Source organism: Rhea americana, unplaced genomic scaffold (genome assembly GCF_003343005.1).
Source record: "Rhea americana isolate MKP2758 unplaced genomic scaffold, rheAme1 scaffold_54, whole genome shotgun sequence".
Taxonomy (NCBI): Eukaryota; Metazoa; Chordata; class Aves; order Rheiformes; family Rheidae; genus Rhea; species Rhea americana.
This window is the reverse complement of record NW_028186690.1, coordinates 3,863,932-3,881,821: the sequence shown is the minus strand read 5'-3', so window position 1 is coordinate 3,881,821 and position 17,890 is coordinate 3,863,932. Positions and strand designations below refer to the sequence as shown.

Here is a 17,890-nt window from a genome sequence, read left to right as displayed (position 1 = left end):
TAAAATATAACCAAATTATTTTGCTCTGGTTTTATGAACAAAATGAGGAAGAATAAGCTTAGTCTTGTACAATAGTACAGGTACTGCAGAAATTTGTTTAAAAATAAAATAAAAAAGCAAACARTGAAAATTGAAAACCAATACATGTAAACTACACCATGAACCCAGGTTCTATTTCCTTTCTCCAACTCTACATGCTTCCAAAGACATAGATGCTTCATAATCACCTGTGTTTGTAGGGAACTAGTTAATAACTCTCTGCACACATGCAAGTGTGCCTTCAATAGAGAACAGAGGTGTACATGTGACAGTTCAAGTTTCCTTCTGGTGATGCTATGACAAGACTTCTATTAGAAGTCTATCTGGATAAGCAAACAGATTCAAGTTATTTTTAACTGTGACTTACGGCCAAATTCTTGGCACTAAAGTAATGCTCTTGATTTCAAGTGTGTCTTTGGTTGCATCACATCTTTCTTAAACCTGATTTATCAAAGTAAAATTTGGAATAAAATGCAGAAAACTTTTGTTTAAAAGCTGACAGCACTTCATCTTAAATCTGGCTTGTGTCATTATGTCGATGATAATGACAAAAACTGTGTTCTGCTTTTTGGGGAAACTTTCTTTTTTYTCTTTTTAGTGTATGCCGTGAATACTTTCAGAATGGTGGAAAAAGAAAAGCACTTGAGAAAGATGAAAAGAGAGCACTTCTTGCTTCTAAGACCACTCCAGCCWTAGATGTTTCCCAGACTCCCAAGATTGAAGAACCCTTACCAACACTGGGCCTGACAAATCATGAAGCTGTAACAGAGGAGTAAGTTATACCTGGTTTTGAGACTTCTTTTTTCTTTTTGCATGATAAAGGTTTTTTTCCACTGATACTAGGTCAGCCTGATGCATTTTGAATAGTTAAGAAAGGGTATTTTTGGGRGGATATGTATGTGTTTCAAGAAATACTTACGTGGTATTGTATTTTGATGGATGCCGTAAAGCTTAGCCTGGGAAGAACAATTTAGTCATCTTCATTTAGCTATTAAAGCAATTTCACTTTTGTATGGCATTGGCATGCAATACAATTTACATAAAAGTTTGAGGTGGAATAAGGGAGATGTTAATTAAGTTAAAATCTAATGATAGTTCAGCATTGTTRAAAAGTTAGTTGCTTATATACTAAGTGCCCAAATGTAAATATCAGAGTACTTATAAATTTCTTTTCATGAACAATTGCGGAGGAACTCTTGATTCCAATTCTGTACTTCAAAGAGAATATTGAATTATAACCATTAATTTTTAGATATGATGATTGACTTTGGTATCCTTGAGGTATTTCCTTAACAAAGGTTTTAATTTTGTCTCAAACCTTAGCTCAAATATGAATTTTATTTTTGGTACTCAGGAGTAGCCGCTCTCTCGCTGCCTCTCTCTCTGCCTCTCTCTCTCTCATTTGTCTTTGTTGTTGTTGTTGTTTTGGTACCCAACCCTCTTTTTCCTAAATGTCATAGATCACATTTGTAGCATGCTTATGTATGGTGGGAAGAATTTCATACGTTACACATACAATGGAATAATGAATGCATAAGTGTGTGGTCATTAAATGTTGCATTTCTGACTTGATTTATACTCTTACAACTGTCTGAATAGTATTTCATTTCTGTGCTGTGAAGAGATTTTCTCGTTACTGTGGCTTGTTTTCTGTGAACAGCACTTACTTCAAGTTAGATGTAGCATTGATTAGGAAAGTGATAAGCATTTGCTAATGCTTATCAGCAAATGCCCTTATAGCCGTATCAGGTGGCATCTTTTTGTAGTTTGTAGAATAAATTGCAAATGCCATAAAGATCTCAAATGCTTACATAGTTGAATAGTTACAAGTAAAATGAAAATGCCCCCCCCATCCCCTGTGTGTTGTCCTATTATGGCAAGGCAACAGATGCTTCCAGGATGAAGGTAATAGCTACTCATAATAAACTTAGCTTTTATTTTTCCTCTTCCATTTTTTTCCTTCTTTCTTTCTCTCTCCTCTGTTAGCACTCATATTGCTAATTCAACCCAAGAATGAATATCTGTTTTTTAATGAGGAACTGTCAGGCGCTTTCTCACAGAATGCTGATTATATGTTAATATGTTAGAACATTTAAGTAATGCTAGCATTTATTAACATATAATTCTAACAATAATATAAATAGCAGTTCATTGGTACACRTTTGTTTAAATAGGTTTGATCATACACTACTTCAGATTGATTTATTTTCCAGTTTGAGGCCTTGTCATGATATAGCATTAGCTCTCTGTCTGTCTGCATGTGGTTCATCTTCATCCATTGTGCAGAGTTTATAATGGCTGCTGCAGAGCCAACTACACGAGTTTCTGCTTGTTACCTGTAGTCTGTAGCCTTAGCTTTTGATCTAACTAGTGTGCATAGGAAGTAGTTAATACTAAGGGGTTTTTTTTATAACTTTAGAAGCATTGGATAATTTAGCCAGTGATGGTCTTTATATTCTTTCTCAAACCTTAAAAATACATATACATCCATAAACAAATACCAGATAAATGCAAGTTTCCGGAGACTCACTGAGTAAACAAGAGATAATCATGTTTTTAGTAGTTGTACAGACTTATAGTAAAAAGGCATAGCTGTTAAATTACTGCCCAGTGAAGCCAAAATTCACACTCTATATTTCATAGAGGAAATCGGAGTTTATCAGTGAAAATGATTTGTGGATTGCACGATGCATACTTACCTTTTGAAATGCTTTCCTTTGGCTAGTGGCATCCCCCAGGGCTCAGTACTGCTCCCATCCTGTTCAACTTTTTCATCAGTGGGCTGGATGAGGGGACAGAGTGCCTCCTCAGAAAGTTTGCTGATGATACCAAGCTGGGAGGAGTGGCTGACACACCTGAGGGCTGTGCTGCCATTCAGAGAGACCTGGACAGGCTGGAGAGCTGGGCAGAGAGGGACCTCCTGAGGTTCAACAAGGGCAAGTGCAGGGTCCTGCGCCTAGGGAAAAATGACCCTAGGCACCAGTACAAGCTGGGGGCTGACCTGCTGGAGAGCAGCTCTGCAGAGAAGGACCTGGGAGTGCTGGTGGATGACAAGTTGACCATGAGCCAGCAATGTGCCCTTGTGGCCAGGAAGGCCAATGGTCTCCTGGGGTGCATTAGGAAGAGTGTTGCCATCAGGTCGAGGGAGGTGATCCTGCCCCCTCTACTCAGCCCTGGTGAAGCCTCATCTYGAGTCCTGTGTCCAGTTCTGGGCTCCCCAGTACAAGAGAGACATGGAKCTACTGGAGAGAGTCCAGCACAGGGCTACGAGGATGATCCGAGGGCTGGAGCACCTGCCCTGTGAGGAACTGCTGTGAGAGCTGGGCCTGTTTAGCCTGGGGAAGAGATGACTGAGGGGGGATCTTCTCAATGTGTGTAAGTACCTGAAGGGAGGGTGTCAAGGGAATGGGGCCAAACTGTTTTCGGTTGTCTTCAAGGCCCACCTGGTCTACCATACTCTAGGTGACCATGCTGAGCAGGGAGGTTGAACTAGATGATTTTCCAACCTTACTGATTCTATGATTGTTTTGCACTATGTCTAGTCTGGTGAATGAGTGAAGTATATGAATCTTGGTGAGATCTTGCAGGGGAAGAAAGAGACTCCCGTCCATCCTGATTCAAATACTGTCATTCTGTTCTGTTCACGTAATACTGTATGAGAGGAGGTGGGAGGGTTTCGTTTGGGTTTTTTTTTTTTCTGGATGTAGGTATGACCAAGCCTATGACTTTGTGTTTTACCAAGTAAGTGTGAAGATAATGATTTTATTCTTCCCGCATATAAGCCCCTCTCAAATAGCGTCAAAAACAGGGCACTTTAACGTAGGAGCTCTTTCTGTGCTTACCTTTACCAGCAAGTCATTGTAGGAGACTGTACTTTGCCTGGTAAGCAGCTGAGCTGGCTCAGGAATAAAAGGTTCAAGAAGTGGTGGTGAAGAAACCAGGAAATGCTGACAGATGTTCTCAGAGGTGATGAAAGGAAACATCATAGGAACCAGAGGTACAAAGCTAACTGCAACACAGAAAGTCTAAAACCAGGCCTGTGAGCAAGGAGTCATCTGTAATGGCATTGTATGGAGCGCTTCCTGTGCACTGCTGGGCCTTTTATATTTCTCATCTTTCTGACCTAGTTGCTTTGATTTTTTTCCCTTAAAAAAAAAAAACTTCAGTTTATATTCTAGTAATACTTGTTCTTTATTTAAAAATTTTCTGGTTTTGGAGAGTTTACAGTAAAGAAAAGACTGAGCCATGTCCCTGTCAAAACCCTCCACAGCTCAGGTTCCAATTGCACTGTTTTAATAGACATGATAGTTGTACGAGAGAAGGCTGGCATATCTTGGAATAGTTTTTATTGATATACAGGAGAAGCAGAACATACTAGCATTTTTTAATCCACTGTGTTACTCTTTATATTAAAGCATTTGTGAGATCTTAGGGAGTATGTATGAATACTCTAGAAAAAAATCCTTTTTTAGGGGAGAAAAACAAAATAATGTTTCTTATATTTTTAATTTTAGAAATTATGCAGCCCCCCCAGATGATAATGCCTATATGAGTATCTTAATACTAGAATTAAGAATTCTAGAAAAGGTGATGAAGCTGTCAGAGTGAAAATAGGAAGCCTCTCTYTGCCCTATATCAAATGCCTAAGATCTGTTGCCTCTTAGTATACAGGAGCTGATTTGGGGCTTCTGTTCAACTTGGAATCCAAAGCTGCAGTTTTCCAGAAGTCTGCTGTAATGCCGTCACAAGTAGTCTGAAGGATGCTTTCACTCAGGAAAAAGCAACGCTGCAGCCAAGAATACAAGTTTAGTAGCAGGAGAACAGTACATTTCCCTGAGTTTGGCTCTGTTTTGTAAGTGAAGCAAATTCTCCTGAAGATGAGAGGTTTCTGGTTTGCATATTTTAATCTGTTCAGGTATTTTATCTAACCCTTTAAACTGAATTTTTAATATTCTCTAGACGCTGCCTCTTTTCTCTGTGAGAAGTTTTCTCTGCAGTAGGCTGTGGAGTCCAGTTCCTGCATGTTTTGTTTTTTTTTCTCTGGCCCTATGAACTTTTCATTCTTTTGCTCTAGCTATTGGACTCCTATATAGAAGGCAAGCATATATACAGACATAGATGTTTCTGTTTGAATGAAAAAGAATAAAGTGAGCAGTAACTTTTGCTTTTAGTTTCTACATCATCTTTTCAGTGACTCAATTCATGTGTTGACTCCATTTATCTGGCATTAGTGTCTGCAATTGCTGGACAAGGAATACTGTTCTGAGAAAGTCCTGTACCAACTGTGTGTGGAAAGAGATATGACCATATTTGTAATTTATCGCCATTAGCATCTGTATGATCCTTCTATATAATTCAAATTCCTGTTGTACAGGATGCATTGAGATTGGCATCCAAGTTGGGAAAAAAAATCGCTATCACCTTCATTCTGAAATCTCAGTTCTGACTGACTTACTGAACTGTCAAACTTCATGCAGTTTAAACTGAAAATTAGAGATAATTGCTGAACAGCCTTGGTGTTGCTGGCAGTTTGACAGAAATATCCCATGGTTATCTTATATTCCATGTGGAAGCAAAATCTTTAAAGTTAGTATTGTTATTTTGCTGAATACAAGGGTACTTCTTGCGCTTCTGCAAGATCCTTTCCATGGTAGGTCACTGGGAGCTAAGTTGGAGTCTTGCAGAGAAGGCTAGAGAGCTAAGATCTCCTTATTGCTTCTTAAAGAAATTGTCTGCTGTATTCTGTGTTCTTACTGCTTTATTGTTGCTATCAGTACAACCACTGTTCTGTTGGACTCCACTGGCTAGTCGATATATTTCTGAAAGTTTTTTCAGTCATCGTGTCTCTAAGGCTGAATATTTCCCAGAAAGATGCCAATTCCTGTTTTAGAAGAGCCGGCTGGGTTTCGAGACAGACTTTTGAAGCAAAAAGGAACAGCATTTTCTTGATAGAAAGTTATCATTTTCCTCCCTGACAGAGCTGTGAATTTACCTTCAGTGGCCTCCATTAATGGATTTTAGGTATTCCAGGATTTTACCAAATGTGTTTTTTCATCTTCCATGATGTTTTTGGACGATATATGTGCATCTCTGCAAGATTATGGAACTGACATACAAAAATGTCATAAGCATCTCAACCTTTTTCTATTGGTCTGAACAATAAGTCATGATTTTCCCAAGTTAACCCTTCCCCCCCCCCTTTTTTTTTATCATTACCCTTCATTGTTTTTAACATAATTAAGTATTTAGTATTACAGCCATTGGCCTTTTTATCTGTAATTTTCCCCTTGAATAGTATATTTGTCACAATTTGCAGCTAGGGAAATAGATTTTTGATTTCCCAAAATGCTCTCCAGAATTCTTACAGGATGAATCTACATTTTTGAATCAGTTTAGAACAACTTTGATTAGCTGTTCATAAATCATGTGAAATAGCTATTTTTACTGTTTCTCATTTTAAGTTTCCGATATCTCAAAAGCAAAACTGATTAGATGGCATTGAGCAGATACTTCCAAGTAGTTTTGAGGAAATCCTTCAATTCATCAAGATATTTAGAATAACTTAGCTACAATTTGAACAGCCAGTTCTGAGGCTTTTGACTTTCTGTGGATCAATCATTATCATTGATTATGGATCAATCATTTTTTGCAGTTTCTATTGAAAATAGAAATGGAGAGAACATCAAGCAGTCATCTATTTTCAGAAAAAGTTAGTTAAACATGGATCTTATGATTAAATGTTGAGCTGTTTACATAATAAAAATATTTTACAGGGAATAATTAAATATTTTCATTTTTAGAGACTTTTGGGGGAGGGTTACTTCAGAATATCATTGTGTGTCCCCTGTCTTTGTTAAATCTGATTGTAACTCTTGACTTCAGATGCCCTTTAAAATAGAACTGACAGATTGGTAGTGTTTTCAATTTATTTTTTGAACTCCTGAAATTGTAATAGAAGTAGCTTTTATGACTTAAGACATGCTGGTAAATATCACAAAGAGATTAAATGGAGAAAGACAAGATAAACTCTGATCAGCCTGAGTAGCAAACACCTAAATTGCCTTTTAATTTGTTAGTATAGGTTGCACAAGTTATTATACTACGGTATTAATAACTAAGGTTTTTCAACCTGAGCACCATCTGCTTTATGAATGGGGCTTGGTTTTGATTTTTGTAGGCAAGTCAGCAATTCAAGCAATATACTCGTTTCTGTTAGTCACTATTGTAGAACACTACAAGATGTTTTGTGTGTTAGTTATCTGAAATTGTAGTTCAGAATATAGTTTCACAAATAACACTTGATAGAACTGAATTCTTTTTGCTTCTTAGATTGCTCCACTCCTTGGGGAAGATCAGATTACTTGATGTTGGTAGCTGTTTTAATCCATTTCTGAAGTTTGAAGAATTTCTGACAGTTGGCATAGATATTGTTCCAGCTGTTGAGGTATGTAATATTTGCTGAATTAATATTTTACTTGATTCTCACATATTTTAGAATACTTTAAAAAAAAACTTTATGTTTAATACTTAAATATATATCCTAAATATCTTTGCTTTGAGTGAATGGTGGTCCTCATACTTTGTCCAGTCCCATGAACAWGATTCAAGATTTATTAATAGAGACCTCTAATTGTTCAACAAAAAATGTTTTAAAACAAAATCTATATTTTTTAATGAGTTAAACCTTTATAATGTTGTTGTGGATCATAAAGTGTTTGTAGCCATCTTTTAAATGGTATTGCACTAAGTCCTCATGTCCTAAAAGGCCTATATATAATTTAGGTAGGATTATGCTTAGGCATGAGGGGTTTCTATCTAAGGCTGCATTTGCTGATGGAAGGAAATGATCGGTGACTGTACTTGGGGATGGTTTGGGGGGGGGGCAGGATGTTAAGAAGTGTGCTATTGTGGGGCCTTTCAGTTTATTGCTATATAATAACATATATAATTCAATAACAAATGTTACTGAATTTTCTCAGCCCTGAGGGCAAATGTATCAGCTTAGGATGCTCTTTATTTTAAGTACTATGTTTGGCGTAAATTGTTGCATATGCTCTATGTAATAAGGTTCTGAAATGCAGTAATCTTGCTGTAATAATGTTTTCCTTTTGTCTTTCCCTCTTAACATGACTTTTGTGAGACAAAATAGTATTTATTAACAAAGTAAAATGGCAAAGTGGGATGAAGATAAAAATGTGCAGGAAGTGACATACATCTTTCAAAAAAAACAAATCTTTGACAATATGCATCTTGACCACTTCTGCTTGATTGAATTTTTATGACAGTCAGATATTAAAATCAGTGGTTTACTGTAACCCTTCTTAGAAAGTAGAGAAATTAGAAGAATTGGATGAGTACAATAACACAGTTAATTTGAAAGTAATTCTGCCCTATAACAAGATAGGCTGTTCATCTGCTGTTTCCATTATTTGGTGCACAGTGTGATTTACATGCAAATATGCTTTGTATTTTTTTTTGTGGTCACCTGGTTTAGTTTGCTAACGGCAAACTAATATCTTTGTATGCTTGAAGCTAATGAGGGATTCCAGAAAAATCTTTTTCTAATGTAATTCAATGCTAGTTTCAACTGAAACATAAAGAAACTTTGAATGGACTTCATATGCCTAGTTTGAGTATTAGGCATCAGTTGCCCAAACACAATTTCTTGCTACTGCTTAAGATGCACCAGGACGTCCGAGAAATCTGCATAGATTTGATAGGCATGACACAGGATGCAAAGGAACCCCCTGGTACTGTGGTGCGGCAGCCTAAGGCATCTAAAATGGTAATGTGTGGCAATTAAATTTCCAGCTGAGATGCATATAGATGTCTACATTTGATGAAGGTATCTAGGATACCACTGCAGTCAATGGAAACCTAGTCAAAGTAATCAGTGAAACCTAAACGTCTGAATATCTTCATAAGATGATTACTTCTTGTTCTTATTTATGAAAATAAGCTCAAACTTAGAGCGATCAAAATCATTGTCAGAAAAGTCCCAGCTAGGTTATTTTATGGATGTAATGGAGGATGTGAGTAATCTAGGCTAGATAATAGGAGAGAGAGTAGTCATGTAGCTGCAATTTCTACGTACGAACCAGTTCTTCAGGATCYGTCACGCTAACATGGGACGATAAGGTAATTGGATTCTTGTCGTCTGAAACAGCAGCATAACTTGATGACAGGGATTTACTGGGAGTGCTACTACACAGATCAACACACCATGAAACTTGTCAGGTTCACCAGCTTCTCTTAACTGCTTATCTCTTGGATGCTTTGGTGTGTTCGGGAACTCTTACAACTTAGGTAGCAAGCAGTGACATGGAGTACAGTGTCTGCACTCAGATCTGCTGGCACAAGCTTAGGACTAGCTCCAGACCAGCCCTGATGGGTTCATGATAACTATGTTTTCAGCTTTATCAGCACCATAACGTCCTGAATAAATGTATATCTAGGCCATTAATTGTCTATGCCGATTTCAGAATAGCAGCCAGAGGGGTTCTCATGCTAGTAAATGTCATCTTCTGACCTGAAAATTTGATTCAATAGCTTAGGAGTAGAATTTGAAAATAATAGAGCATGTAAAATCTTCTAGCTTAGTAGATCATCAAAATACTTTTTGAAGCAAATTGAAGCATGGAGGCTTTTTAGGAAGTCAGTGTGTGGAACAATGCTGAATGCAGGGTTAACTACTTCCTTCTCTACTCACAGAAGTAGATTCATCCACTTTGTTCATATAGACATGCTTTAGATACAGAATGAGTAGTTGAGTAAAATACTTGAGCTGACTTGAGGAATTGGAAAGATGTAAAACTGGTGAGGGGGGAACTATAAGAGGAACTGGAGCCTGTTATTAGTGTAAGAGGATACATGTCTTAAGTGTTTAGAATTTATGTGTTTCATATAGGGGAAACTTAAACTGTCAATATATGAATATGGAAATAAGTTTTGGTTTTCTATTTAGAGGAATGAAGAGCTGCACCAAGGAAGGATTGGTGTTCCATTTAGCTAGGTGTTGTTCAATGAGCATTTTCAGTGTCTTGTAAAGTATACTGAGGGAAGTACACAGAACTACAGATTAGGAGGAAGGGAGAGAGAGTGGCAAAAGCAAAACTTCTTCTTGGCCTTGTGTTTCTGTTGGCCATTCCTTCAGACATTCTGCTTGTAACGCAGATCTTTCAGAATATAATTAGTAGTGGTTACTGTTTTAACGTAGCTTGATTTGTCTACATTTAAACAAAAAGCAAAATTGGAAGTAAGGGAGAATCTCCACTTTGAGAAGAAGAGTAAGTCCAAATATAATTTCATACTGCTGGGAAAGATGCTGGATATGCACATGTTTTACTGGTACAAATATAGTAGGAGGCAGAAAGGGGCTGAAAGGATATTGAAATTAAAAATGAAGAAAATACAAGTAGGATTGAGGTCTTTAGTTCAGTGCATCCACTGACATTATGACTGCTTGCTGTTTCAGTTTCTACAAGAATTCTGTCTGCTGAAGACTAGTATGTCTAGAGTAGAATTTAGCAGTATGGCAGTGTTCTTGTCATAAAACTGCCTTGCACTATTCAAATTCCACTTGAACATCCTTTAGTCATGAAATTGTTTTAAAATTATTTCTGCATAACTTTTATGAGTATTTTCCATTATTGAGAGATTTGCAGTCTAAATAGCTATTTTTCAAGTGTGTGTGTGTGCAACATCTAACTTAAGTTGTTGCTTCTAAGTGAAGTTATCATGTTACCCTGAAAAACTGTATTTCAAAGCACTTCTTTCTTTAAAACTTCTTAGTAAACATCATGAAGCAACAACTGCTAATTTCCTATACTAAGTGTCACAAGGAAGCAGAATGTAGCCCTACAGGTATAGTGRTTGCAATTAAAATTTCTTCATGGGCACATAATGCAACTCTTGATTTTTTTGCATACTACTGGCCAAGATAAAGCTAATGAAAAATAAATCACAGATTTTTGGGACACAGATTAATTTTACTAATTTACTGCATATTCTCTGAAGATAAAATGATTTTATATGAACAAAAATAATATTTTCTTCTACTTCCAAGTAGTTGTGTATATAAATTGGTTTATGAATATCTTTACAATGGTATTACTTTTTTGATTGTTGTTTTGTAAAATAAGCTATAAATATTTTTGTGGTATGAAAGAGCACCAGATTTAACTTTACCTTTCAGATACACTCTGCAGAATATTTTGTTTCTGCTTTCGTTTTCACTTAATTTTTTAAAGTCTATCATTCCCTGCACATTCTCTAGTCATTTATATCAGTTTGCTGCTAGTGTATTGAAACTCTGTATCTTAAATACCCTTTTTCATGAGAGAAATCAGTCCCAGGTGTTGGTGAATAGGAAGTGTCAAAGTGAATAGCACAATGTTACTCCTAGATTATATTTTTGAGAATGTTCTATGATTGAGGATGTTATGAACTAAGTCTTTCGTATGTTATATTGTTGTATCATTTCCTGTCTTTGATGCCTTGGGCACACAGATGAACAGCTGATGAATTTTAAAGCTTTTAATCTTTCTGTGGTAACTGCCAAAAGTGCGTATTTTAGCCTTGCTGTAAATACAAAGTATAACAGTGAATGTTCTTACTGCAAAGTAGCTACTGTACTGTAACATCTAATATAGCTTGTCTTGCCATAGTTTCATCGTGTTTCTGCACCATTAAGTAATGACACTTTTTTTCCAAGTGACCAAAGTATTAGATTTGATAACAGTGATTAGAAAATAAATTTGATACCTAAATATTTCCACACTTTTTTGAAGAGTCAGGGAAATTTATGAAAAACATAATCTAGACTTTTTTTTTTTTAAGAATTACATTGTTTCATGTTGTTGCCACATTTTAATATGCAACTGTATTAACAAGGATTGGAAAGATAGGGAAATTTAGTAGTTAATATGGGGTGGTTTTAGCTTCCAGCTTCTGGAGAAACAAAAGCAGTGTGGGCCTGTCGTGTGTGTGTGTGTGTGTTGTTTTTTTTTTTTTTTAATCAATTGTGAAATAGTTGATTTAACACTAGAAACATTTTGTTAGGGCGAAACTGTTATTTTCTTTTTTAAAAATGAGCAGTTCTTATAGTTATCAAGTCTCTAATAAATTGTTCCTCATCTAAAATTTTTTGTTGCAACTGTGAAAGCTAGCATTGCACACTATTTTTAAGTCAGGATTTTAAGATTGTTTGATCTAAAATTGATTGACTAGAAGGACTTGAAGTATCCTCAAGGGAATGATGGGGTCTGTTGATGATAATCCTGTGGGTTTGAATTGTGAATTTTTATTTAAACTAATCTTGATTATTTGTTTGGCTTTTTCTGTTTTCTTTCTCCACTAGAGTGTATACAAATGTGACTTCTTAAATCTTCAAATTCAGCAACCTCTCCAACTGGCACAAGATGCTATAGATGCCTTTCTTAAGCAACTGAAAAATCCCATTGATTCTCTACCTGGAGAACTGTTCCATGTTGTTGTTTTTTCACTCCTCCTTTCTTACTTCCCATCACCCTATCAACGATGGATATGTTGCAAGAAGGCACATGAACTTCTCGTATTAAACGGCTTATTGCTCGTAATCACTCCTGACTCATCCCATCAGAATCGCCGTGCAATGATGATGAAAAGCTGGAAAATTGCCATAGAATCCTTGGGTTTTAAACGCTTCAAGTATTCCAAGTTTTCTCACATGCATCTGATGGCATTTAGGAAAACTTCCTTGCAAACAACAAGTGACTTAGTTAGCAGGAACTACCCAGGAATGTTGTATATTCCACAGGATTTCAACAGTATAGAAGATGAGGAGTATTCCAACACTTCTGGCTATGTTCGATCAGATACAGAAGACGAACAGCTAGCTTACGGTTTTATGGAGCTACCTGATGCTCCATATGACTCGGACTCTGGAGAAAGCCAATCTAGTTCAATTCCTTTTYATGAGCTAGAAGATCCTATATTGCTTCTAAGTTAATGTAGTAGTTGAAATGCCCTTTAAGTCAAACCTCTTACTTAACTAATTCTGCTATACTAACACGGGCTCAACACGCAAAAATGGTTTGCGTAAAGAAGATGCAAAGGTTTACAGAGTTTGCTATTTTTTTCTACTTTTGAATTTTAAAATTTATTCTTCTATGAAAGTGAAAAATACAAGTTTTATGCAAATGACTCATGTCATAGCATAAATTGCTGTTACTTTCTTTACAATTTGTATCACTAAATTTTTTTCCAGAAAGGTACCATTCTTTCCTTTAGTGCTGTGAAGTGTGAATTCTATTTAATTTGCTAAGTGTTGTTTCAATATTTTAACTGTTAATGTTGTTGAGCTTAAGGCACTGGAGTTGGTGGGCTTCTGAGAAGTTTATGTAGGAAGAAATAATTTGCACTTTAATTAAATGTGCAGATAGTTTAAGACACTTGGTTACACATGTCTCTTAATTATGGAACAAAACTTTTTCCCGATACTTGTTTTACTCTGGTTAAGTCTGGGCTGGAGAAACTGTAATATTTGCACATTTGATTTTACTTTCACTGCAGGCCTCCTGAGTTAACAACAAATTGGTATAACACCAAAACATTGGAGTATATTTATCCATAGTTATTCCCACTGTGTAACTTCATTTACATAAATTGCAGGTAGACAGGAGAATGGTGAAGAGGTTATGGAGTGTGGTACATCTACCACAATTATGTCTCACTTCAAGGATGAAAGGTGTTTTTGCAATTTTGTGAGTGTACTAGCACTAACATACATCAGTATTTCCCCAGTGATGGTGTTCTGTATTCTTTCCAGACTGTGGATTTTGAGGGAGATTGGGAGGGTTTTGTCAAGTTTTAAAGTAAACTATTTATGCATTTTTAAAAAACAAAACTGTTTTCTTTAATTCTCCTTTATTGTAGACCTCCCAAATTATAACTACAGACCAACTTTGTAAAAGCAACCTAATCTTGTAAGTTTTTCAAGGATACATGTTACCTGCTCAAGGAAGTATATTCTGACCRCTTATATGAGTGAAGTGAACATACACAATTTTGCTTATTTGGACCCCATTTTCTGTTCGGTTAAATAAAAATTACCTGTCTGAAAATGGCTGCAATGTAACAAGCTGGAGCAGAAGTATTTTACATTTATGATTTTTTTTTAACTTGTGAGATAAATATGGGGGGTTGTGTGGGGGAGAGGGAAATTCTGTTCAGAGGTATAAATAGAGGATTCAGTATTTAGCTTAGATTGCTCTCCATTTAGACAGAATGGTGAGAGTTGTCAGGTTGAATGTTCGGATTTTAAATCTGTATGTAAATGCCTAATCATACATGGTTCAAATGAGGTGCCACGTCATGGATTTCAGACCGACTTTGGGAACGTGATAGAAAATACTAATAGTTTCACAGATGGTTGTGATGAAATACACCTTAAACCACATTAACCTGCCATCCAGAAGTTACCATGTAAACTGCAGTTTTACTGTGGCTTTTACAGTGGCTACTATAAAAATGAAACTAATGTCTTCCATTGAAGTTTTGCACTGAAGTGTCACAGTTTGACCTGCCTGCTTTCTTATGTACCTTATTTGCTATAAAAAATCCTCCTATATTGGTCGTATTTACGCTAAAATATGAACTGTACTGCAATACTTTATTTTTTACATAAGCTTTGTGTCTCTATGTGTATCCCCTAACATCTGATTCAAATTTGTTATTGAATGTGAATGGTATAGTTGTATGCAAGATAAACAATTATATTTTCCTATATTAAAATTAAGATTAGACTCAAAAACAAAGATCATAATTGATCGTTTTAATTTTCTACAGAGAATATTCATCTAACAAATTATACTATGGATTTAAAATGAACTATAGCTCAGTGTTTGCATCTAATGCTTAAAGTTCCCTTTCACTAAAGTGCTTGTCAGTCAAAACCTTTTCCCCCAGTTAACTACTGACTCCAGCACGCTCATGTTGAAGCTAAAATATTGATGTTATTAATTCAGTTGTTTACAGAAATTTAATTTGTGCATACTTCTAAATGTGCCTAATATTTTAATTGATACTCCTTTTGAAGTTATTTACCAACTAGCATAAATGTAGGCATTGGTCAATATAATTTGGTTTGTAATTCATACAGAGAAGCAGTGCAGTCCAAGATTTATCATAAAGAACTTAAAATAGATTAACATTTAAAGCTATTTGGCAATTTGGTGATACCATTTTATTTGTGCTTTAGGGGCCAGAGATTCATAAAAGCTTGATTCTCTTTCTGCTTATTCTAAATACCTGAAGTGTGTTCTTTGGGGAGTTTTTTGGTATGTTTGTTTTCCCTATTGGGCAGTGTATTGTGGTGGAGGAGGAGAGTGGAATTTGCAAAAAATACTTAAACCTCCCACAACATCAAAGTGCAGTTTTTGAATTTTTGGCTTTGGTGCAAGAAAAAGTAGGCTATGAAGTGTTTCAAAATCATGACTGCTCAGGAGATGAGGAAGATCTCTCATTCTTAAGGTGTTAGAGGAGAAAAGGAAAAATGTATATTTGCATTTCTGTTGTCTTTATATCACTACTTTTTGTGAACAAAGCACACTTATTATAAAAAGGTTTTCATTTTTTTTAACTGTTTGTTTGGGGTGGGAGTATTCTTTTCTTCCCCTTGCAATCAGTTTACACTGAAGTCCAGTAAAATCAATGCACAGCTATTTTCCCTATTTTCAAAAAAAAACATCGTCGAGTATATTTCGTAAAGAATAGAATTATAGTATAGATGTTTAATTTGGTATTTCAGTTTCTCTGTTTCAGTATTGGTCTCTGCTTTATGGAAGGGCTTTTGATACAGGATCAACTGGAGGAATTCCACATTTCTTTGCCTATCTACTTAGATTGCCACCATTGACAATGCAGTTCYTCTCTTCTCACTCTTGATGCATCTGCATGCACTCTGAATTTCCCCTCTGCCTTCCTGAAATCTATCYTTGCAGCGCCTGTAGAAAAATACAGCAGTGATTTCAAAGAGCAAACTTTCTATGTGATGATTTTAGGACTGGAGGTGTCAGAAAAGRAAGGCAGTGAGAAAAGCAACTAAGAACTGCAAACACAGGGCTCGTAGTCACATTAAGATTATGAGGACATTAAATTTCAGCAGAACTGAAGTGTGTCTCCAGTGACTCACTTGATACTAAAGATCAGAAAACGTGATTTCACAGCTGCTCTTAATATTGCTTCCCTCSTTTCCTGCTTCAGAGGGACTTGCTGACTTGCCTTAAACTGTGATCATTCTCAGTCCTTTTAATCATACCTCCATGTATCAGCCTAGTACCTTTGATTCCTAGTACTTGGGCTATATACATATTCAGATCCTCTCTTTCCTCATTTAAAACTTGTAGTTTTAAACCTGTGTAGTAGTGGGAAGATTTTTAGAAATGCTGTGTTTAGCAAGCTTGCATAAACCTTAGCTGTTTTACAAGTCTTTATAAAAAGTGCTCTCCRAGAAGATTAAGAAATATTTGCTTCAGGAATATTCTTAAATTATAGTTGAAAAGATACACTATCAACTATATGTGTCCATGATGCTGTTAAGGCAGCTGAAGTAGGTGGTTTTTGCTAAGCAATTCAGATTTTTTCGTTTGTTTGTTCAAGGATAACCTCTTAGCTTTTTCTTATCGTGTAACTTTTGAGCCTGTTAGCCAGTTCTGTTTAGATTTGGAAGAGGTAAAGATCTCACAGATAACTGTGGTTCTTGTAAACAATCTGTCTGAGGAATTCAGGCAGGAAAGAAAGACTAGCCAGTTTTAGATGCCTGAGTAGCCAGCTGCTGCTGGTCAGCACTACTGCTTTCTGCCTAGGTAGCAGAGGGGGGTTAGAGCTGGGGTTACTGTGATGAAGGGATTACAGGAACAAAGGACAAATCCACAGAAAAACAGGCTTCTACTTTTGCAGTTTAGAGACCCACGGTAGCTGTCTAAAATTCAAAGTGAAAGTGTATTTAAGCAATGAAGCTATTAAGATCCAGAAATCAGGCAATTTTGCCCACTTGCCTTCTGTGGCCAAGCCTAAGATTGTTGTCCACTTTTTTTTTTTTTTTTTAATTCTTCTGGCCCATTTGCCTTGCATGTTTTGTGTGATGGCGCAGCTTCAGCAAAGGCAGTGGAGCTTCACTCCTGCTTATAATCTATATGTTACTAACTTGGAACGGGCCAGGAGCGGGTTTGAAGTGTCTGCGTGGGAACACGGGGTCCGTGTAGACCCTTCTGCAGGCAGCTGTTCTCACTGCTCTGCCTTGCTCCTTTGCTTCAAATGAGATGTAGGTGGCTTTTCCTCACGAAGTTACTGCAGATCCTGAAAGGAGTAAGTACTCATCRTCTGTCATCTAATTCCGGCTGAGTCTATCTTGCTCTGTGCGTCCCCCACCCCCCTTCACAAGGCTGAGACCGCAGCCTTCTCCCAGGCACTGCGCCGGGCCTCTAGGCACCACAGCCCTGAAATGTGGGGGCAGCAGCCGGGGCCCCCGCAGCGCTTCCCTGCGGACCCCGACGCCTGCACTGCTTCAGCGTGGCGGGAGCCAGCCTAAAACCTCCAAAGCGGAAACTCCTCTGAAGATACACCTAGCGTGCTGTGAAATAGCAAAAAAAAAAAAAAAAAAAAAAAAAAAAAAAAAAAAAAAAAAAAAAAGTTTAGGAAAAAAGTGTGCTCGTGTGTGTGTGTATATACATATATATATATATTTACACACACGTGCGCACACACGCATGCACTCCACTAAGGAGCAGCGCCTCCGCCCGTGGCAGCAGCGGCCACCTCGCGGCCTAGCGCCCCGCAGCCCGCCCGCGGGCGCCCTCCCACCGCGGCGGAG

General features: G+C 36.9%; 1 protein-coding gene across 1 annotated transcript in view; it reads left to right on the top strand.

The window, feature by feature from the left end:
* SAMTOR (S-adenosylmethionine sensor upstream of mTORC1) overlaps positions 1 to 14,158 on the top strand; it is a 28,667-nt gene extending 14,509 nt beyond the window's left edge. Inside the window, exons 3-5 of the mRNA XM_085318546.1 lie at positions 638 to 811; positions 7,369 to 7,483; positions 12,398 to 14,158. Of these exons, the coding sequence (XP_085174672.1) occupies positions 638 to 811; positions 7,369 to 7,483; positions 12,398 to 13,027 (919 nt within the window). The 3' untranslated portion in view covers positions 13,028 to 14,158. The remainder of the gene's footprint in view (positions 1 to 637; positions 812 to 7,368; positions 7,484 to 12,397) is intronic.
* The last annotated feature ends 3,732 nt before the right edge of the window (positions 14,159 to 17,890 follow it).